Source organism: Melanerpes formicivorus, unplaced genomic scaffold (assembly GCF_026170545.1).
Source record: "Melanerpes formicivorus ecotype bairdi unplaced genomic scaffold, bMelFor1.0.p_v2 SCAF_23, whole genome shotgun sequence".
NCBI classification, from domain to species: domain Eukaryota; kingdom Metazoa; phylum Chordata; class Aves; order Piciformes; family Picidae; genus Melanerpes; species Melanerpes formicivorus.
In genome coordinates, this window is record NW_027142375.1 from 937411 (window position 1) to 961137 (window position 23727).

General features: G+C 45.8%; 1 protein-coding gene across 11 annotated transcripts in view; it reads left to right on the forward strand.

Moving 5' to 3' along the window:
* Positions 1-23727, forward strand: part of THRB (thyroid hormone receptor beta) — a 182574-nt gene that overhangs the window by 123131 nt on the left and 35716 nt on the right. For 6 of the 11 annotated variants that reach the window (XM_068152280.1, XM_068152282.1, XM_068152279.1 and 3 more), the window contains 2 exons: positions 737-801; positions 20115-20204. In XM_068152280.1, coding sequence (XP_068008381.1) covers positions 795-801; positions 20115-20204 — 97 coding nt within the window. In that variant the 5' untranslated portion in view covers positions 737-794. Of the gene's footprint in view, positions 1-736; positions 802-15300; positions 16064-16127; positions 16180-20114; positions 20205-23727 lie in introns of those variants that run through there. The other 5 variants (XM_068152288.1, XM_068152287.1, XM_068152289.1 and 2 more) reach the window with 3 other exon arrangements.

Below are 23727 nucleotides of genomic sequence, written 5' to 3' on the forward strand. Positions count from 1 at the left end.
GGATTGTCTCTCCTTGGATTGGATTGTTGGTGCTTAAACAAGGGAGTGAGCCAGGATCATCCAGCTGGGCACTGAGTGCTGGGCTGGAGTGGCTGACTCAGGACAGGCTGCCTGCCCTCATAGCCTTGTTTGAAAAATGTTATGAATAGTGTAAATCCAGGTACTGCTGAGGGAGGATTCCCTAGCTGCTACCAGTGCCTCTCTGTCCTGACACAAAACTGGCTTCCAGGGCTCCAGTCTCTGCTGCCAAAAAGAAAAGGAATGTGGTTCATGTGTCCATCTGTCTGTATGGACATACAAACAAGTGAGGCAATCTAGACTGAGATTCCTTCAGATCCTCTCCTGATGGATGTAATGGGCATGGATCAGCAGCAGCTGAGGAGCAAACACAGTTCACTTCTGAACTTCTGTGTTAAACCTCAGTGAACCTCTACAAGAATGAAAGGACTGCATGAAGTGGGCAGGAGCATTTTGTTTTCCGAATTAGTCGCCCTCAGCCTTTTGACTTCGCTTCCAAAGCTGTTACCCACAGCTCATCCAGGCCACCAGGTTTAGGACCTGACTTGAAGCCCTTGCCTAGTGCAGTTAAGCAAGGTGCTTTGATTGTAGTGGGTGAAGCACATGGGCCATGGTATTCAAGGTCCAGACTGTTCTCTCCTGTTCAGCTGTTGGTGGGGCTCTGCAGGGCTGCATTCATGGACGTATTCCTTTGAGACTGTCTTTCTGTTTTGTGCAGATGACGGTGGTGGCAGAAGAGGAACGAGAATGATTGCACATCCATAACTCCCAGCAGCATGTCAGGTAATCACATCTCAGAAGTGCATCCATGCAATGTTTCTTGCTCTGCTGGTGTGATCAACATTAACTGCTTACTGCAAAATGCCTCTGTAACAGATTCTGAATGCAGTGCTGCTGGGAATTGAAATGCTTCCTCTGCCCCACAGCGTGCAGCGCGTAGTGATCTTCCCCAGTATTCTTCCTTCCTGGTTTTCCTTCAGAAACAAAACTGTGTTTTGTTCTAAGCACACATTCTGAATTCAACTTTTGTGCTGGAAGTGGCAGTGCAGTGACAGTTTCTGCTGAGTGCCTTGGCCTGAGTTATTTTGTAACAGGGGCATATCCCCTGAGGTTCAAAGCCTCGCAGTCACACTCCTTTAAAACAGATTACCGAGTGCTCTTCAGGCAATAATTGACTAGGTCTGCAGGTGGGTGAAAGATACAGAGTTGAAATCACCATTAACCATTTTAAGTCCACTCAACCATTTTATTCCTGCCAGTTGTAAAGAATTTGAAAGCAATGCATAAATCAGCTGTGTAAAACCCACTCATACACCCTAATCCAGGGTGTCTAAAAAGGTGTACTTATTACATGGAGATAGAATCACAGAGTTGTCAGGGTTGGAAGGGACCTCAAGGATCAGCCAGTTCCATCCCCCTGCCATGGCCAGGGACACCTCACACTACAGCAGGTTGCTCACAGCCACATCCAGTCTGGCCTTAGAAACCTCCAGGGATGAGGCTTCCACCACCTCCCTGAGGCAACTTGTGCCAGTCTCTCACCAACCTCATGGGGAAGAACTTCTTCCTAACATCCAATCTTAATCTACCCACTTCTAGTTTTGCTTCATTTCCCCCAGTCCTATCACTCCCTGACAACCTAAAATGTGCTCCCCAGCTTTCTTGTAGCCCCCTTCAGGTACTGGAAGGCCACAATTAGGTCTCCTTGGAACCTTCTTCTTGAACTTCCAGCATTTGTTCTGATCAAGTTGCATAAGAAAAAATACTCTGCAGATCCCATTTGTGGGTGTGTGTTTCAGGAGCCAGGTGCCAGCACTGGGACATCTGGAAACCCTGTTTGTGAAATGCAGCCTGTGCTGCCCAGGGAAAACCACAGCAAAGCAGACTGCATGCCTGCTGTTAGGCTCAAGGCCTGGGCAGATCACATATTGCTGCCTTTCTCTTCCCCTAGAAGGTCCCATCCTTTGATGATGACCAGCAAGGGGAGACAGTTGCCTTCACCAAGAGAGCTGCTCTTCTAGGTTTAGGGTCCTAGAGAGGAGAGCGGAGTAGGTGGGGAGCAGGGGAGCATTGCTGAAATGCCTGCTTTCACAGTGGAGTGTATTCCCTAGGGAAGTGCAGACATGCCACTTGCCTTCTGTTGCATGTTGCAGTGAAATACAGGCACTGATCAACACGAGAGGCATCCAAGGCTCTCGTGGGATGAAGCAGAGTGCCTGACCCCTCGTTGGTGTGCTGGGCTCTGGACTGGCATCACCCCCACAGGCGGGCTGGGAAGGGCTTCATTGGCAGGGCATCCTGGAGTGCCTTGGCATTCTTCTGCAGGCACCACAGCTATGGTAATTCCATTCAGTAAGAGCTGTTTGGGAAGCATGTGAAGCACTGATGTGTGACTGAGCCTCCCCTGCTCTCTGTTGGCTCTCCTCTGTCTCATTTCAAAGCGTGGATGTTTTTAACTTTCACTGCAGGGCTTGACTTTGCTGTGGCTTGGGAGGGAGCAGTGAGTAGCTTGTGCTATGTGACAGCAGGACAGGGGGAAGGAAATGCAGTGTATCAACTTGATCCCCACCTGTACCTCTTCAAGATGTAGCTTCCTGTGGAGGGGACCTTAATAGAGAGTTCCCACAAGCACTCTGTAACAGACCTGTCTCTCTGGACTTCCCCCTGGCAGGGCAGCTTTGCTAAGCTCTGTGAAACACAAGGCCCAGCTAGAAGAGCCTACCTTGTCTGCACTTCTTTTGGAAGAAGTGGGCAGAACAGATATGTGCAGAGAAAATACTCACCAGGCCAACAAAAATGGTTCATTGGAGAAGACAATTGTTAGTACAGCTGTAGATGTCTACCACTTCTCATGATGAGCACTTCATGCTTTCTGTTTCTCATTATAGGAGTTGAATTCCCTACATGAGTGTGAATGTGAGAAGAAGCATGGATGAAACAAAAATCTTTCAAACTCTATAAAAGTGCAGAAATACCACATCCAGAGCCAGGCAGGACTCCCTCCCCAATGAGTGAAAATGAAAGGTTAGATTCTGTTACTCAGTCACTGCAATGTGAGAGCAGAGTCCAAAATCAAACCAGTTGTCTAAAATCATAGGGTTTATTAGTCTGACTTTTGATAGACACTTTTGCTGCCCATATGTTGAGGCTGTTACTGCAGTAAGAATCTCCTCTTGTAGGTGCTGTCCAAAAGCCTCCTGGTTTCTAGTGCAGTTCAGAGAAGTCTGACAGATGATTGTAGAGTTTTGCTTTAGGTGCTGAAGCTAAAGCTTTGCAGTTCCCACAGGTAGAACATTCTGAGTGCTTTGACATGTCAGCTTTACAAACACTTACTGGTGTGCTTATTTTCTGGCACACAGAATCACAGAAACATTCAGGTTGGAAGAGCACCTCAGGATCACCAAGTCCAGCCTCGAGCCCTGCTCTGCAAGGCTCACCCCTGAACCCCAAGCACCACACCCAGACTACCTTTAAACACAGCCAGGGTTGGCACCTCGGTGATTGTATGTGCCTACAGCTTTTAAGAGAGAGGTCAAGCTTTCCAGCATGATTCTGGGAACTCCAGAGTTAGGAGTAGCCTGAAAGAATCTCAGCAGTGTGGAAGGTCTTACTATTAAGTGAGTAAAATGAAAGACAAAAAGCAAAATGAATTCATCTGGTAAATTTTTGCCTGCAAAAGGATTAACTGAAAGGCAAACATTAATGAATATTTCATGAAGTGTGCATTGATCTTCCTGTTTCTTAGAATGCAGTCAAAATAGAGCTCACAGAGCTGTACAGATGGTGTTGATGAGCACCTAATACTGAGTATTGACATTAGACACTGACCAGTGGAAGCTGGCCCTGCAGGTTTCATCAGTGTGCTTTTGCAACTCCTGGCACTTTTAAGTGTCCAAATTGGCCTCAGCAGTTTCCTGTACCCATAAGTCAGACACTGAGATAAAGGGAGGTCTCTGGGGAGGGAGAAAGGGACATAGGACATCTTGCAGCTGAGTGCTAAGTTTGAGACAGACCCATTCTGTTCTCATCAAGTGAAGCTCAGTACATCAATTTTCAGATGAGTGACCATACACATAAATGTGACAAAGCAGATCTGAAAGTTAAGCTTTCTGATTCTGAAACCTGATCCTTTTAAAGAGTCTTTTATGATATATCACAGGATGTTAGGGGTTGGAAAGGACCTCCAGAGATCATCCAGTCCAACACCTCCTGCCAGAGCAGGAGCATAGAATCCAGCACAGGTCACACAGGAATGCATCCAGACACAGCTGGAAAGTCTCCAGAGAAGGAGACTCCACAGCCTCTCTGGGCAGCCTGCTCCAGTGTGACCCTCACAGTGAAGAAGTTCCTCTCCATCTTGAGGTGCAACCTCCTGTGCTGGAGTTTCTATCCACTGCCCCTTGTCCTATCCCAGGATGCACCCAAGCAGAGCCTGTCCCCTCCCTCCTGACCCCCAGCCCTCAGGTATTTAGAAACATTTACTAAATCTCAGTCTTCTCTCCAGGGCTCTTAGCCTCTCCTCAGCAGGCAGTGCTGCAGTCCCTTCAGCATCCTTGTAGCCCTTCCTTGGACTCTCTCCAGCAGATCCCTGTCCCTCCTGAACTGGGGAGCCCAGAGCTGGTTGCAATATTCCAGGTGAGGTCTCAGCAGGGCAGAGTAGAGGGGGAGGAGAACCTCCCTGGATCTGCTGGACACACTGCTCTGAATGCAGCCCAGGACCCCATTGGCCTTCTTGGCCCCCAGGGCACATTGCTGTCCCATGCAGAACTTGTTGTCCACCAGCACTCCCAGCTCCTTCTCCACAGGGCTGCTCTCCAGCAGATCCCCTCCCAGCCTGTCCTGCTGCAGTTTGTTCTTCCTTCCCAGGTGCAGGACTCTGCACTTATCCCTGCTGAGCCTCATGAGGTTCCTCTCTGCCCAGCTCTCAGTCTGCAGCAGATGTGATGCTTTTGAGAGAACAAGATGAAAATGCATGTTGAGAATACAAACAAACCGTGTTTGGAGGGGTTGGTGGGGTTTGGTTTGGTTTGGTTTGGTTTGGTTTGGTTTGGTTTGGTTTGTGGGGGTTTTAGTAGAAATAGGTAGCAAATGACTGATTGGATGCTCCCCCCATAGTTCATTAGAGCTTTACAGCTGGTACCAGCAATCACTGTCCACATAGCAGCATCTGGAAAGAAACCTTAGAAGTGTTTTTACAAGTAGTGTCCTAGTGATAGCTGCAAGTCTTTCTGCAATACATTGGCACAACAGGGCAGAGAAACTTGCAAGTTGGGAAGTACTGTTTTCTCCTTGGGAGGATAGTTCTTTCACATGTGTAAGGATATGGCATAGTGCATTAAACAAACCCAGCAGTATTGCTGTGGAGATACTGGAGTGAAAACTTCTGGCCTTAGCATCCACTGTTCACTGTCAATGACCATTATTTGCTGGCAGCAATCTTACCTCAGAAGGCTTCCTTCTGTACAGTCTCTTACCCTGAGATGGATCTTCATCTTGTTTCACTGACTGGTGTAGGAGCTGAAGCTGGAATTCAAGAATCAACAAATGGTATTTGTAGGATACAGTAAATCTCATTCACTGTCATGGCAGATGAAAACTGAATGTGAGAACCAAATGGAGTGCACAGCAGCCTCAGTGAGGTCTGCAGCAGCTCTGTCAGTGACTGTGGTCAGGCCAGAATTGTGCTCTGCTTTTCCTTGGAGTTTCATAATCCATTCAAACATTCTCTGTTTCTTAACAACTGTAACATGAGATCAGGATAGGAATTACAACAACATGAAGAGCTTACATTAGGGAATATAATTGAAATGTCATCAATGCATATTCCCAGTAAGCAGAATTGAATATGCAGCATTTCCTGTGAGAGATCACTCATTTGGAGAAGAAAATAAACGGCCTTTTTTGGCAACAAATCCATTTGAAAGCCACTGCCTTCAGAGGAGTTGCATGCAGTTCCCAAGAGCTGGGGAAAGGAATTGAATAGGGATGGTTCCACCTTTCTTCATGGGCCTTTTCACTGTCATGCTCATTACCCTGTGAACTTGCTATTCACACAATCACAGAATGTCAGGGGCTGGAAGGGACCTCAAAAACTCATCCAGTTCAACCCCCTGCCAGAGCAGGAGCACCTAGAGCAGATCACACAGGAACACATCCAGGCGGGGTTTGAATATCTCCGGAGAGGGAGACTCCACAACCCCCCTGGGCAGCCTGCTCCAGGGCTCTGTCACCCTCACAGGGAAAAATTTGTTCCTCCTGCTCCCATGGAACTTCCTCTGCCTCAGCTTCCCCCACTGCCCCTTGTGCTGGCATTGGGCATCCCCCAGCAGAGCCTGGCTCCAGCCTCTGGGCCCCTGCACAGCTTTATCAACATGAATGAGGTCACCCTCAGGCTCCTCCTCTCCAAGCTGCAGAGCCCTCAGCTCCCTCAGGCTCTGCTCATAAGGAAGATGTTCCACTCATTCAGGTGGAGAATGTTTTGTTCTGTAACAGCAGCTGAGAAATTACTTCTCCTGACTGTAACAGTTTCCCTAGGATAATTCTCTTTGCCCTGCCTCACTGTCTGACATGTCTTGTGTGCCAGCCCATGCTACAATCCAACCTACCCAAGTGCATTATTTCTGTTAAGAGCTGGACTTTTAAGGACAGTAAATACCTCAATAGAAGGTTTTGTTGTGCCAGGATTCAGCAGCTCTGTAATGAGCTTTTGGGGATTTTCAAAAGGTTAATAAGATTTATATTGTGGGATGTTTTTGCATGAAGCTATGAATCACTCCAGGATGGCTCTTATTACTTGGAAGCTTGTGTTTTTGAGCACATGGACAAAAATAGTGCTTTTGGTAAGTTCTAGATTACAGACAGTCTGATTTAATTTTAACTCCTTTGTTTTAAACCCTCATGGTTTTGAAAGTGCTTTCAACAAAAAAGCTGTATGAACACAATAGTCTCCAAAGACAAGCAGTCTGGGATGCATTTGGTAATGTTGCAGTGCTCTATGCAGTTCTTCAGTAATGTGGTGAGGTTTTCTTTCCCAGCTGGGGGGGAAAGGCTCTCTAAAGAGTGATGTTTTGGGGTTTTTTTCTTCGTGAGAAATGGGAAGATCTTTTATCTAGGTGGTGATAGGACTAGGGGCAATGGAATGAAGCTGGAGGTGGGGAGATTCAGGCTGGAGGTGAGGAGGAAGTTCTTCCCCATGAGAGTGGTGAAGCCCTGGAATGGGTTGTCCAGGGAGGTGGTTGGGGCACCATCCCTGGAGGTGTTTAAGCCCAGGCTGGATGAGGCTGTGGCCAGGCTGATCTAGTGTGGGGTGTCCCTGCCCATGGCAGGGGGGTTGGAACTGGCTGATCCTTGTGGTCCCTTCCATCCCTGAATGATAATATGATACTATGATCTCTGTGCTTCTAAAGGCTTGGTATTTACAGCTTGTGGCTATCTGCTGTATTTTCCAAAGGCTTTGAATCTGGTTAGATGTTACAAGGAGCAGAGAGAAACAGAAAGCAGCAAGGTTGCTTTGGGTATTTTTTTCCCTAGCCTTGCACTATCTGCTAGCCATTCTCTTGAGCATCCCTGGTTATGTTAATGAGGATCTTTGTTGTTGGGGTTTTTTTCCTTCTCAATCCCTTTTTTCCCATAATCTATCAGTATACCTAGTACCTCTCTGTGGTCATTTTATCTGAGCCAGAGATGCAGCTTCAGTTAAATCCTCTTCTGAAATGTGTTTTGGATGGGAGCAGACTGTGTTTGAAATGTTCAGGCTGTGCAGCACTGTTTAATTGCTGCCATCAGTTAGGAGTAGTGCATGCTGTTGTCAGTATAAACCCCACTTGTTCATTTTGCAGTCAAAGCTCTTTAAAAAGAACTAATTAAGGGACCCCAAATATCCTTGTGGGTTTTTTCTTTCAACCTTCACCACCACCTTATAATTTCAACCACTTTTCTTTGCTGTGCTTGTCACAGGGCTTACAGCCTGCCATGTTGTCACAGTACCACAGCATGTTAGGGGCTGGAAGGGACCTCGAAAGCTCATCCAGTCCAACCCCCCTGCCACAGCAGCATAACCTACACCAGATCACACAGGAACACATCCAGGTAGGTCTTGAATATCTCCAGAGAGGAAGACTCCACAACCCACCTGAGCAGTCTGTTCCAGGGCTCTGTCACTCTCACAGGGAAAAACTCTTCCTCCTGTTCCCATGGAACTTCCTCTGCCTCAGCTTCCACCACTGCCCCTTGTGCTGGCATTGGGCATCACCCAGCAGAGCCTGGCTCCAGCCTCTGGGCACTCACCCTGCACAGCTTTATCAACATGAATGAGGTCACCCTCAGGCTGCTCCTCTCCAAGCTACAGAGCCCTCAGCTCCCTCAGGCTCTGCTCATAAGGAAGATGTTCCACTCCCCTCATCATTTTTGTGGCTCTGTGCTGGACTCTTTCAAGCAGTTCCCTGAGCTCCTTCCTGAACTGAGTGGCCCAGAAGTGGCCACAGTACTCCAGATGCAGCCTCAGCAGGGCAAGAGGAGAACCTCTCTCGACCTGCTGACCACAGCTCTTCTAATCCACCCCAGAATGGCACTGGCCTTTGTGGCCACAGGAGCACATTGCTGCCTTGTGGCCAGCCTTCCATCCACCAGGCCCCCCAGGTCCTTGTCCCCTTCGCTACTCTTCAACAGGTCTTCATTAGCCTGAGCACTGACTGCTGTTCAGTCCTTTTGGTGACTGTGTGTCAGATCAGTGGGCTTACACTCCTTGTCCTTGACATGCAGTGATAGATGCAGGGAGAACTGTGATTTTTTTGTGCAAAATGTAAAGATTCTGATGAACTAGAGGGAAGCTACTACCTTCTCAGGCATTTTACTGCTAACTTTCATATTAACAAAGCAGCTCTTACATTCCTTAAGTGCCTTTGTGACAGTCTTCTTTAAAAGCTCCCAGTTTGCTGCAGTGCATCTCATAGAAGAGGACTAATGTTTAGGGAAGTGTTTGAAGGTTGCAAAGCCTGAAGGCCAGGCTTTCAGATCTGCTTTGTTCTGTGGTGTCAGGATATCTGAAAACTCTTAGACCCATGCCAAACTTCAGTTTATTTCAAGTTGCAAAGAATTCTCTCCTCACATTCCAGTTGGCTTTCTGTCTTTAGAAGTCTTTGGCTGCATTCTTTGGGGGTTTGGTTGGTTGGATTTTAAGTCTTTCACAAATTCTCTCTTTGTCAGGACTGTGAGTTTTGGTACCTTCCTTTCCTTTTTACCTGGTCATTGCTCAGCCTGCAGCCCTTCAACAGGAGATGGGACAGGGTATTTCTAGAACTAAAGTAGCTTGAACTGTTTCATCACCTTAAAAAAACCCAGCCAGAGAAGAGAGAGCTTCAGTTGGGGGCTGTGGTGGTGCCCCTATCCCTAGGGTGTCCTGCCAGCCGTGCTGCCCGTTCCTCAGTGGGGAGGGGCAGATGATCTGGTGTGCCCATGGGAACCGATGTGAAAGCTCCTGGCAAAAGCAGTGCCCAGAATGAGGGTGGCAGTGATTGGAAGTTTTGTGGGGGGGTTTTTGGAAGCTCTTTGAGTGATTCCCCAAATTACCCCACTGCACTTTATGTATTTTAATGATGTATTTTATGGTAGTTTGCTCCCTGGTGGAAATGGTGTTCTGGCTTCTCCTCTTACTCTCTTAGTTTCCAACACGTTAGAAAAGAATTACCTAACATGACACAGGGAGAGGAAAAATCAATTACCCTTCCATATTCACACAGACAGTGCTCTGCAAAATAAGTCCTGGAAAGGTGCATTTGCTGCCTGTTGGGCATCACATTTATCTTGGCTGGAAACAGACACAGGAAGGTCCTTCTGCCTGTTGAAGAAACTGAGTATTTGTTCAAGATACAGGGACTGGAACTCATTGCCTCAGGGTCTTGTGAGTGCAGGAAGTGTGTGCTAGAGGAGACCAGGCTGTGCTTCAAAGGCAGAACTCTTAAGAGTTACTACAGTTCAGAGTTTACAGTTTAGTTCAGACAATCCCTTGGGCTGACAGGTGGCTGAGGACTGGGAGGCTTGGTAGGAGAAAAGAAGCAAAGGAAAGAAAATGAAATGCTGTGGACTGTCTGCAGCAATAATGAGAAGAAATTAAACCTTAGCCTTGTCTGCCACAAACATGTTTTTACTTATAGTTAATCAGTGTGCTTTCAAATGCTTGTACAAAACATGAGTTGGGTTTAATTTTGCTGGGGAGATGTCCTTTCATTGTAGCTTGCTTGCATTTTGTTTTCTGGAGTCATTAAGAAATCACCTAGTGTTATTGGACTGAATCCATACAAAGCTAGCCTCTTGATCAAGCTGCTCTGCACCCCTCAGTCCTAATCCTGATTACACTTGCCTTAGTTGATCTCTCTGAAGCCAAGCCACTTCGATGGCCTTAGATGCTTGCATACTTCAGTGTTTAAAGAAAATCCCAGTGAAGAGCTGTTGTCCTTGCTGCTCTGCTTTCCGTAAACTCCCAAGACAAGAAGCAGCAAACATCTGTGTAAGAATCACCTTTGTCAGCCTTTTGTTTTGCAATCAAGTAAGTTAATTACCACTCCGAGACTGCTAATATAGTCACTTACTGCTCTGATTCTGATCAGTTGGAACTGTACATTCTTACAAGCTGGGAGCAGTTTGGGATTGTAAAACAACTTTTTATTGTGAGAAGAAAGTGTCTCTGTAACTGTAAAAATAAGAGTTTGCTGACATCCCAGAACTGTTGGCTTACCTTTTGACTCCAGACTAAGTGATAACCTGTTGCTGAGGGTGAAAAATAAGTGTTTGCACTCCACCAAAAGTGTGAGCTGTGTAATCTCTGAGGATGATTGCCTGTGGGGTCACACAGCAGCTTTTCATCACCCATGGATGTAGCTGTCAGCTGGAGCTGCTGCAGTATAAAGCAATAGTAGTAATAACAGTAATGCAACTGCCAGCCTTGGGTGTAACAGAGCAGATGGCAAGCTAGAAGAAGTGAGTGCAGCTCTTCAGGGTGCAGTTTGACTGGGTGCCTTTGGAGCTGTGGTGAGCACAGGGGAGAGGCATGCTTATCCATGTGGGGTTTGGCCCTGTGCTGTGCACCCTGACTTCATAGAATCACAGAATTGTCAGGATGGAAGTGATCTCAAGGATCAGCCAGTTCCATCCCCCTGCCATGGCCAGGGACACCTCACCTCAGGTTGCTCAGAGCCACATCCAGCCTGGCCTTCAAAACCTCCAGGGATGAGGCTTCCACCACCTGCCTGGGCAACCTGTGCCAGGCTCTCACCACCCTCATGGGGAACAACTTCTTCCTGACATCCAATCTGAATCTCCCCACTTCTAGTTTTGCTCCATTCCCCCTAGTTCTGTCACTCCCTGACTCCCTAAAAAGTCCCTCCCCAGCTTTCTTGTAGCCCCCTTCAGATACTGGAAGGCCACAAGAAGGTCTCCTTGGAGCCTCCTTTTCTCCAGAGTGTCTGTCAGAGTTCAGGACAGGTACACAGCTCATTCCAGTAAGAAATTATGTCCTCCTGGTTGGTTGGCTAGTACCTGCCACCTCTCTGGAAGAAACCAGATTTAAGTCCTTTCTCTTGAGACCTGTTAAAGAAGGGAGAAGCTTTTTGTATCTCTTCCTTTACTGCTACTGGCAGTAGGAAAAAACACCTTATAGCTGAAGTGAGAACTGATTCTATGTGCCATTGGTTTCATGGTCATTCTGTGCCATTCATATAACACTGCATGGCTGAGATTCTCTTCCCTGTCCTCTTGGTTTAGTTCATTGGGCCCTTCATTTGCTAAAACTTTTCTCCTATAAAACAAACTTACTTGTAAAGACTCTGTGCTGGCATCTTGGGAAAGGCTTCTGAGCTGCTCAGATGCCAGTCACTGCAACAACCTGCTGCTTTGATACCTCTGAAAGTAGAATAGAATAGAATAGAATAAACCAGGTTGGAAGAGACCTTCAAGATCATTGTGTCCAACCTATCACCCAACACCACCTAATCAACTAACCCATGGCACCAAGCACCCTGTCAAGTCTCCTCCTGAACGCCTCCAGTGACGGCGACTCCACCACCTCCCCGGGCAGTCCATTCCAATGGGCAATCACTCTCTGTGTAAAACTTCCTCCTGACCTCCAGCCTGAACTTCCCCTGGCGCAGCCTGAGACTGTGTCCTCTTGTTCTGGTGCTGGCTGCCTGGGAGAAGAGACCAACCTCTGCCTGTTTACAACCCCCCTTCAGGTAGTTGTAGAGAGCAATAAGGTCACCCCTGAGTCTCCTCCTCTCCAGGCTAAGCAGCCCCAGCTCCCTCAGCCTCTCCTCACAGGGCTGTGTTCCAAGCCCCTCACCAACTTTGTTGCCCCTCTCTGGACTCGTTCCAGCAAGTCAACATCCTTCCTAAACTGAGGGGCCCAGAACTGGACACAGGACTCGAGGTGTGGCCTAACCAGTGCAGTGTACAGGGGCAGAATGACCTCCCTGCTCTTGCTGGCCACACTGTTCCTGATGCAGGCCAGGAGGCCATTGGCCCTCTTGGCCACCTGGGCAGTACTTGATGATCCCCTTAGTTACACTGACAGGAAGAGCTCCAGGCCTTTCTTATTAGTCCTGCTCTAAACCAGGACCTGTTTGTGGTTGTCATTCATCCCAGTAGACTGTACTGCCTTCTGCCTTGATTATAGCCAGTTCAAGTGTAGCTAGAGGGAGAGAGAGAGAGAGAGATGCTTCCCTTAACATTAGGAGCTCAGAAAAAATTACGTTATCCTTTGTCAAGGGTTTGGTTTGACAAACCCAAGAGCAGGTGTAGGAGTTGGATACTGCATTCCCTGTTGCAAAGGAAAAAAAGAAAGAAAAAAAAACACCAAACCAACCAACCAAGCAAGCAAAAAGAGCAAAAAGGAAAGCTTCTGAAAAATCCAGGCAAAGTAGGTTAAAACAGGAGGAGTAGAAGAAGTCATTCAGGTCTGTAGTAAAGCTGTAATGTAAGCTTCTAATAAGCTGAATGGTGATTTGGGACATACAATTCTGCTACAGTATAGGAAACACAAGGAAAGGGCACCCCTTCAGTGGTAGTTCTTTGCACCTTAATCCTTGCCTAGCAGATGTGGAATGTAGGCTGTCCTTGGTGACTGCAAGCAATTTGTGAAACAAAGTAGAAGCTTGTGGAATGGAAGAAACTGCAGCTAGTACAGGAGTCAAACTAGTTCAAAATGAACTGAAGGGAAAGTAGAGCATAGCGGTGTTTGGTGTTGGGGTGGCCTTTGTAAGCTGTGCCTGGGCAAATGCCAAACAATGGCAATTAGAATAGGATCAGTTTCTTCTCATGGCTTAAATGTGCCTAGAGGAATATTTTCAAACCCCACAGGTGCTTTGCAAACAGGGAAATTTGAAGATACATTGTATTACTTAAGGTAGGGAGAGTTGTAATGTTCCTTGCTTGAGTTAAAAACCTGTGAGAGCCTTGTGAGCCATCTCTGAATCCTTGCAGAACAGCTCTACCTTTGCTGTGAGTGTGTACTTTTTAATTAAAGGAAAGGTGTATCAACTCCCCAGAGGCTCAAAGACAGCAAAGATGACCTTTAATCTCAAAAGTAAATTTGGGGAAAGGATTATAAATTTTTGCCTAACAAGGCTGGATTACAAATCACTGCTCTCAATTCTGGGTATAATAGCAAGAACTGAGTAACTGACAATGTAACTGACTTGTTTAAACAAGGTCAAGAGCTGTGTGGGCACAGTGGTCTGCTCAAGAGGCTGATGAAGCACAGAAGTGTCTATTTATTACTGAATGATAGAAATGCCTCTGTACTCTATCTGTATGTTGCACAGGCCTGGCTCTTGCACTTAGGTGTAGTATCATCCATGGGGGAGATCACCAGAATGGTAAGGAAGACAAGGAAGAAGAGAGTAGTCTTGTAGTGTATCTGAGTAACCTTAGTGTACCTTAGGTGACACAGAGCCTGGTAGAAGAGTGGGGTTTAGTGCACAGCTCCTCTCTGTGCCAGGAAAAGTGGACAAGTTTAGTTCAAGTCTTACAGGCAAGCTCTGTGCCATTCACAGAGGGCCTTGCCAGGACAATCCAATTCTTCCCCCTGAGCCTAAGTATTATTTTCAGTCTAGAGGATCTGAAGGTGTCCAAATGATGAAAGCTTTGCATTCTTTTAGTGGTTTAAAATTCCCTGGTGTTTTCTGGGTTGCTTTCCCTATTCTGTGTTAAATCTGATTATCCCCCTACAGGTGAATTTCTCTTGCCATGTTACCTGCATTTAGAGGTAGTTTTTGATTTCAGTAAGAAATTCAATTCTTAGCTAAGTGAATCTATAAAGCCAGAAGTGGTTAAGTGCAGATTCTGCAGTTAACTTACCAGTCTTGTGCATTGAGTCTGTGGTAACAAATAGTCTCTCAGAAAAATACATGCTATTGGTGTCCATCTGGGATACAGTGATGAGAAGGAATGGTGGTTTAACTTCAGAGAGCAGGTGATCTTACACTCCCAGCAGAAAAACAAACAAACAAACAAACAAGCATACAGGCATTTACATTTACAGTTTTAAAATGTATATATTGAGGAGAGCTATATACACTCTGGGGCTGACCCCCAGTAGGGATATTTAATGCTAACCACAGCTAAGTCTTGTGAACACACCCTGACAAAACACTCAGAGACAGCAGTAGCATAACAGATCTAGTGACTGAAATCCAAAGTTGTTTTGAATCATTTTCTGTCAGGAAATTAGCTGACTCAGTGTGCACTTACCTGCTGATATACATGAATTACCTTACTGAGTGAAGTGTATGTGAAAACAACAGGTCCATTAAACCAGCAAAATCGTACTGTGTTGAAAACCACCGTGTAGATCAGTCAGAAAGACTCTGGTCTATTTAGATATATTTCTTATTCATTTATGTATATGGTTTGCTGTTTCCTATATTTTCAAGTTAGAAGTGATTTTGTGTTTAAGTGTTGATACCTGTAAAGCAAACTTGCTCCTTGTGATCCAGAACATCATCTCTGATGTGTCATTTCTATAGGGTTAAGTTTTGCTGCCCCGAAATAGAAAATGGGCTCTAGTTAGTTTCCCAGATTTATCAGCTGCTGATATCCAGAGTGTTTTTATATCAAAGAGTAAATAATGTGCTTAATCATCATGGCTAATTAAATCATGCCGCTTTGATGTGGTTTGTTATCTGCTCTGGACCCGGAGCACTCCTGCGATAAAATTAGTCTCTCCGATACTCCCTGTGGCCGCAGCCAGGGGAAGGCAGTAGGTAGCAAAAGCGGAACTGCTAAGCATGCCCACATAAGAATGTCACACTTAGGTAACAGAGTGTCCCTCAGGTCAGCCTGTGCTAAGAGCAAAGTCAAACAAGGCTGAATCCTTGATGTTTTGTGTTTTAAGTATCTGAAAATTGTTCACGACCAGCCTCGACCTACAAGACCTCAAATGATCATATGAGCAAGGCAATAAATTGGTGGTAACTTGAGCTGAGGCCCTTGTTGCAGTTGTGCTGCTGTGAAAGTTACATCTAGTGTTAGCCTGTCCACACAGAGCTGCCTACTTGTGCAGGCTTCCCAGGCGGGGAAGTTTTGTACTTGTGGTACGGAAGGGGAGCTATGGTGGCTGAATGGGCATGGCTGAAAGGCTCTGCGGCGTACCAGTGCGGCCGAGGGGAGATGCAGAGGAGTACCACCAGAGCAGCAGAGCTGGGCAACCACTTCCTTTCCAAAACTCCACACCTCAGCAAGATTTTGGCAATGCCAATGGTTTGTAGCCCTGCAGTGTTTGCCAAGCATCCAGGACATGGCCTCCTGTCGTGGGACAGACTGATTCACCTTCCTGACAGAAAGCAGAACTGGAGCGTAGAGGGCATAGCGGAAAAGCATTGGTGTAGGGAAGGAGACTCAAACCATGGTGGTACCCAGAGGAGTGGGCAGCAGCTCCCGCAGTGCCGACATGCTTCGACTCCGACCAGCAGCCTTTTACGGCCAGGCCGTAGGAAAGCAGACTTTCAAGTCATGTCAAGTGCCCAGGAATGCCAAAAAGAAGACAAAAAGTGTAAAGGTAACCGGCATTATTATGCAGAGCGCAGCAAATGCTGTATTCAAAACCCAGTCCTGCTCTGGCAGCGGGGTTGCACTCGATGATCTCTGCAGGTCCCTTCCAACCTCTAACGTTCCGTGAGTCTGAAACCAACCTCAAAGGAATAAGGAGATGGTTATGTCTTTGTTTCTGGTCAGGGGTTTGGCCACTGGCAAAGCATTATTATGTAGGAGGGGGTTTTAACAGTGCTTGTATTTTTCAGCAGGGGTGATTGTGATTGTTAATATTCTTTTTAATCAGTTGACTAGCTTTGGGAAGTGCCCTGGTGACAATGGGATGAGTACTGACTGGGTGTTTGTGTGTGATACCTAATACAGTATCTGTCCTTTTAGTCCTTTACTTGTCTCTCTGTGGCTGATCAACATTCTTTCTGAATCTGGTTTGTTGGTTGTTTTGGTTTGGGGGTTTTTCGAGGGGGGAAGTTGCAGGGGGTTTTGGTTGGTTGGTTTGGGGTGCTGGGTTTTGTTGGGTTTTTCGGGGGGGGGGGAGTTGTGTTGTTTTTTAAACATATCCTTGAGACATTCAAAATGCAAAGGCAAACCAATATAATGATTTACTGCTTCCAGAGTGTTCATCTGTGACTCTGTGGTTTGCCTTTTCTTCTTTCTTATTACTCACCATTCCCAAAGCCCCAGTAACTGCACCTACAGAAGTGAAATAAATTAAACATCTTCTTGTGGGCATTCTTTGCCTCAGTAGTCAGGATTATTAACCATGTTCTTTCAGGTAACTTTTCCCCCCCCCCACATCGCTGCAGCAATGAAGGAGCTCTTGTTCAGATCACAGTTGCTTAGGCATTAGCATAAATTCAGCACTTGAATTATTTCTCCTCCTTTTTAACCCGGGAGGGATAGTTCTTCATTGTTCTTTACCCATAAAATAATTCCTGTGTATTGAGAGGGAGGGAGGGAGGGAGGGAGGGACTCCAAGTTGTTTTCTTTTACTTAAGTCTTGCGTCACTCCAGGAGGAAAGATTAGAGTGTCAGGCAGGATATCACCTCATGAAAAAGTTAAACTGGTCTAAGTACCTGATTTCTTTAGATTTAGTTGCTCTTTACCTCAGAATGCCTCTCTGCTAACAGATGTCAGGTGTTGATCGCTTTAACGTCTTACCAAGGACTGTCAGGAGGCTGCCAAACCCAGACAGTCCCAGCCAAGAGTCTGTTAATTGTGTTGTGTCAAGCTCCATTAGCTAACTTTCTGTTCAGTTGTGGGTTTGGACAAATGGAACTTTTTACCTTGAGGTTTTCTTGTGGAGTTAGGTAGGGGAGGACTCGGAAAGGTAGGCAGTTCAGGGATGGGCAGTTACTTTCTCAAGAGATAAGCTGTGTAATTAGCTGATGTCTGCTAACAGGGTCTTTCAATTACGAGATGTGGGGAGACTTAGCAAATTGGGTTGTCTGGGTCACAGGTCTATAATTACTCGTAGCAGTATTTGCTCAGAGGCCATCCTAAAACTTGTCAAACACCATTACAGAATTTTGTTTGTTTGCTGGCTAACTTCTCAAGGAGCAAATCTGTCTGACAAGACCGTGCTCTACCTGCTTGTGTCATTAGTAGTAGTGCCTGGAAGCAGTGCAAGCAAAAGCAGGCACAAACCCTGGAAGAGACTTGATCACAGAAGAGCAAACTCTTTTAAGCAGAGTTGTTCAAGGTGTCGAGTGTTTTCAGGGGAGACTGGATTTGTGGTGCCTCTGAGTGCTGAAATATCAACGATGACATTCTCTGTTATCTCAACAGAGGAAGGAGTCTGAGGTGTTTCAATAAAAGGCACATCACACTGCCACGTTATGAGTCACATGCAGATTTAGTGGCATGTCATTGCCAAGGTACTGCAGGTTGGGAGAAGGAAGCACTACATATGTCGGGGAAGGTGTACTGCTGTGCAAGGAAGGTTGTCCTCAGGTTTAAACCAGGGGCAGCTGCTTTGAAACTTGGCTGCATCTGCTGCAAAAACAAATGACTTAGTGCCAGCAAGCTTTCACCTCTTTCCCCTCAACTGTGTCACTTGCTATAGGTACATAGATGTTGCATAAAGAAAGCATAGACAAAGTGACAATTTTTAGTGGCTTGCATTCCACCCGGGCACGTGCCAGAAACTGCCAAGTCCTGTGGTATCCTCACAGCACCACACAGGAACCCTGTCATTCCAACATACTTTATGATTTAGTCACAAACAGAGTTTTCAAGAGAAGATAAATAGCATGTAGAGGTAGCTTGCTGTCAGTGTTCTTCTAAGTGTTCACTGTGATCTGATGTTTGAGATGTTCTTAGTCTAATCTGTAACACCAACTCTGCGCAGTCATATGCAGAAGAGAAGGTTGAGAGGGGATCTTAGCAGCATCCATAACTATCTGAGGGGTGGGTGCCAAGGTGAAGATGCCAGTCTCTTTTTGGTGGTGCCCAGTGCCACGACAAGGAGTAACAGGTACAACCTGCAAGACAGGAGGTTCCACCACAGCACAAGGTGACACTTGTTTACTATGGGGGTGACAGAGCCCTGGAGCAGGCTGCCCAGGGAGGTTGTGGAGTCTTCTCTCTGGGGACTGGATGCAGTCCTGTGTGACCTACCCTAGGTGTTCCTGCTTGGGCAGAGGGGGTTGGACTTGATCTCTGGAAGTCCCTTCCAACACCTGACTTTCTGTGATTCTGTGATTTTTTGAGAGACATTTGTGTCTGGTGATCGTATATGAAGTGAATGAGCAAGGTAGTGCAAATACAGAGATTACAAAAGGTGGTAACTCATCTTCTGGCTGTGGAGATCATTGTCTTTCATAAATGATGTATGTTGCAAAAGCTGCATTAGTACTTCTGCTCAGAAACTGTGACAGATTTCAGCTTATTTTCCTTATGGTACAAAAAGATAGTGACTGTCTGGGGTATGTCCCTTGTTGCATGGCACTGAGGCCTGAAAGCATAGGTTTGTGTAGAGAGGCTGTTTGCAAAGGCCTGCAGGGACAGGTCGAGGGGCAATGGCTTCAAACTGGAGAAAAGCAGGTTTAGATTGGATGTTAGGAACAAGTTCTTTCCTATGAGGGTGGTGGAACACTGGAACAGGTTGCCCAGGGAGGTGCTTGAGGCCCTTGCCCTGGAGATAATCAGAATGAGGCTCAACAAGGTCCTGGGCGATGTGATCTAGTTGGGGGTGTCCCTGCTGACTGTGGATGATCTTGAGAGGTCCCTTCCAGCTCAGACCATTCTATGATTCTGTTTTCCTTGAAGAGCAGTGATCTCATGTTTTTTACCCTTCGTTGGGTTGGGTTTGTTCTTTTGTTTGTTTTTTCGTTTCCCTCCATCATAGATGGCTGTTGGGAAGGAAAGCTACAAGTAAGAAACAGAACAGTTATTTTGTAGCATTTAACAATATGTATCGTAAAGCTAGGAGCTGAGCATACAGATACACCTAATGAATGTTAAGAATGTACAACATTGCATTTAATCCTTGCAACTGTTCAAATGTGCAATATTTTTAGACCAAAGACTGAATTTTTATTCATCTGCAATGCATAAAGTGTGAACAGCATCAACATAAGATCAGTTGGTCCTTTAGAAGCAGCGCTCTGCCCTGAATAGTTGGAATGCTCTGCAATACCTCCCACAGACTGATGCTGCCAAATCCTTGAGAAGTGGCACAGAGGGGCCCTGACTGTAGCACTGAGATAGCCAGGTCTGCAGACCAGGGGTGCACAGTTTGGAAGCAGCCAGGAGAGTAGGACTTGTTTAGGTCATATGGCCCCTGCACCGTCATGCAGGTGGCAGAGGTACACTGCAGAGTGGATTGCACTCAACTTGAGCGGTTGAAGAGTGCCATCAGGAGAGCCTGACGGCCATCAGGAGTACTGACTGCCTTGCCTTAGCCTTTCTGTGAGTTTATTTTGTGACTGAGTCAAGTCACAAGGGAAGTGCAGCTTAGTGGGGCGTTGAATTTATCATTAAAAGGTTTAGTCAGAACTTTTAAACCAGGAGTGGGTGAGGAGCTGCCTGGTCTAGCTTAAGGTATTCTCTCCTGCAGACGTCTCCTTTCAGGCGCTCTTGGCCTCGCCTCTGCCTGCCCAGTGTAACAGCACTGACTGCTCTGCACTTGTTCCTGGTTTGCACCGGGGTGAGTATCCCAAAACCTTTGGGGTGGCCAGGACTCATGCTCAGCAAGTTAGTTATCTGCCTCGGGAACTGAAGGGACACCTCAGGCTGTGCAGGGTGCCAAGGTTAAGTTTGCTGCAGTATGGAAGTTTCTATTTTATCACTAGCCTGTTTGCACACACAGAGGTTTAGTCTGCTGGCAATTGATTTAGGTGTGTTCACATAATCAAACAGCTGTAACCAAGTACGATTCCAGGCGCGCTAGAGGGCGAAGGGAGTGAGAGCTCAACGTGACAGGAGCGAAAGACTTAGTGTTCAGGTTAGAAAAGGAGGCAAAGAAAAGTTGTTAATATTATTTTCTACTCTACTTTGAGACTTTTGATAAAGACCCTGTCTGAGTGTCCTTTATCAGATGACTTGATTCAAAGTGATGTGAAAGGGGCCTGCAGGGTGGGACTCTGAGAAGTTAAGATGAAAATGTTTTAGGAGTATTTCAGTTTTAATAGGGATGCTAAATCTTTGCACTGTTCTTTGAACTGATTTGTTTCTAAGGGAACAACAATTTGCAGTGCTGTAAACCTCTGTAATGTTAGCACACGGCAGGCAAAGGAGCCCCAGCCCCTAGCAATGTTTATCAGTCCTGGTTTGGTTTTGTTCAGTCTGAAAAGGCTTTTACCTGTTTTTCTCTTCCTCCTCATTCTTCACAGTAATGTAATTTGCTTGCAGTATTACAGTAATTCTGACAGAAGCAGGACATATGTCACATTGCTAAGCATTATTGACATAAAAGTAGAACAAAAAGGAAGTGTTTTAGGGGGGTATTGTTGGAATAAAAGTGAGAGGCTGTTCCACGTTGAGATACCGAACCCTCGGGCCCCATCCTGGAGCCTCGCCACACGCAGCCCATTGCCTTTATCTGGCACAGTAACAACCCTGAAGCCAAGTGGGCAAAATAGTAAGAGAAGGGAAAAAACTCACAGGAATCTTGATTTGTCAACCAAATCCACCTGAGGAAGAATTCTGAGAACTTAAAGCCTAGTTCTCCAAGACCTCTCTGGATGGTGCGAAAGTATCGAAGTGCTCTGCTCTGCTGACTTGTAAAACACAGCCTTGCCCCTCTGGAGACTCTCAGATAAATTGCTGCCAGCTGCGCAGGACATTGGTGGTAAATTATCAGCCTGCTTGGTGCCTTGGTGGAAGGTTTTCTTTCTGGGCAGCGTAGAGAATTGAGGTTGGCATGTTGTATGTGTTTGTGTGTAATCCAGCATTCCCAGCTGATCACAGAAATGGGCATGGTGGGGAGATAACTGTGAACTGTTGCAGAGTTTCTTAGGAAACTCAGTGGTACTGTTTGAAGGGGGAACTTCAGCCTGGCCCCTGTCTGCAAAGACTGAAAGTAAAAGAAATGATCGCCATTAGATGTACAAGAAAATGAATGCCAAGGTCTTTAGAATGCATTGGCTTGCTAATGGGGATAGAGAGAAGTGGCAGAAACAGTTCTTGCTCTTTCCTTCTGTCACTTCTGCTTACAGCTTCTCGCTCTCTCCCTTCCGTGGCCTTGGAAGGAGGGAGGGAGTGGGAGAGGAGGTGAAGGCTGCCCCGGATCCATCCAGGGGGGTCTGAGTTCCCCTGTCGTTTATAAGTTGTGGCTATGTGTATCTATATTGTACATCTATTGTATACTTTGTACACATTCATTGCATTTCCTATTTCTAGAGCATAGTTTGCTGGCAAATCAAGCTTCATTTGCTTCCACCCCAAACTGAGCTGGTCTGATTTATTCCTGGGGGAAGCTCTCCCAATTAGTCGGGGGGTGATTTCAACGCACCGCCCTCAGGCATGGAGGTTTTGAAGTACTGAACATTCATTCTGGCAAATGTGAATCTGAACTAAAACACACTTCTGATCACAGACAGAATCATGGTAAAATCTAGACCATGGGCATGAGCTAAAATTACAATCAACTTACACTGTGTGCTTTTCCATCTTGTATTTCACAATGCTATCTGTTGAGTTAGGTCTCTGGTAGAAACAGCATGGAGAATGAGGGTTCAGTTTTGTTTCTACTTCTGGGATTTCAGTGGCAGTGCTCTTCATGGAATGTTAGTTTAAATTGCTGGAGTTTTATCAGAATAGCTTTGGAAATTGCTTCAACTTCTGTAGAATTAATCCTACAGACTTCATTTTTACTTCCTGAATGTATTATTATTTTCTGAGCAAGTTAATAAGCAATATACATTTAAGATGCTTCTTTTGTAGTTAGTGGGGAAAGAACTGAAACTCCCAGCATGAATTTTAACTTCTCTGAGCCTCAGATCCTTACCCAGCACTTCCTCTGTTGCCTGCCCATTAGATAGCAATGCAATGCCCAGTTCTGACCTATTTCAGTGAATTTTGGAGGATCGTTTAGGTGCACGTTCATCGAGGTGACCTATCTGGTAATTTTGGCAATCCAAATTGTGAATCATCTAAAATAAGTGGAATTTAAAAACTAAGGCCTCGTTATGAGAGCAGCTATAATGCTGCTTCCTAAGAGTTAAAGCAGACTTTAAAGAGGGATGCCTCCTTGTCACTGACTGCACAAGCCTTACCAGAATTTGGCTGTGTGGTAAAGAGACAGAAACATGTGCCTGGTGAAAAACAAAGAGCAGCCAATAGAAGTTAAAAATAACATTATTTCTCTTAGATCAAAAAGGGTTATTAAACAATGCATATTAACTCTCTTACAGTTTGGGAGTGCAGTAAGCAATTAGAAGATGATGTAGTTTTAGTTGTGGTGGCACTGCCACGTTTATAGCTTATAGGTGAACCTAATAAAGCCAAAACCCATTCTCAAGTCTGCTGTTGAAAAAGATAATGCTTCTAAAAGTAGTTCGTTACTGGGACCTCAAAGATAACAAAGCAGTAAGCAATTAGCTTGCTGAGAATGTGTAAGTAGTGTCCCTTTTTGCCAATTATATTCTTTTGAAGTTTCCCACTTGTTGAACTCAATGGAAATTACCTCCCTAAAGCACTGAAGTTTAGAAAAGCTGCTTTCCCATAAATGCATTAGCAGGTAGTGGGGAAGGGTTGTGTATGTGTGGAAGGCTGGGGAGATTCATGCATGTAATTCTGTAAACCAAAATCAATAAAGCTGATGACAGATTAAGTTGCTAAATTTTGTCCAACTAGAGCGCTGCTTGGGTCATCAGCACAGCACTATTGGATTTTCTGTGGTTTAATGCTGAAAAACAGGATTATTGATTTTAGGATTTTCAGCAGATCCCCTCTGGGAGTTCTTAAGCAGTCTTTATAATGCTTCACACTGAAGTTGACAACTACAGTGACATAACTGTGTCTTCGCCTTAGTAATCATTTTCTAATCATATTGGGCAGGGCTGAAATGTTTCATAAAATGATTACTGCAGACAAACAAGGGAGCAGGAGGGCTGCCGGGATCGTGCCGCTTTGTCTGGTGGTCATCGCTACCTGCCTGCCATCTTCCCTCGGAATTAACTTACAGTCACAGATTAAGACCTTTGACTGTCATAAATCTGCTTCCCAAT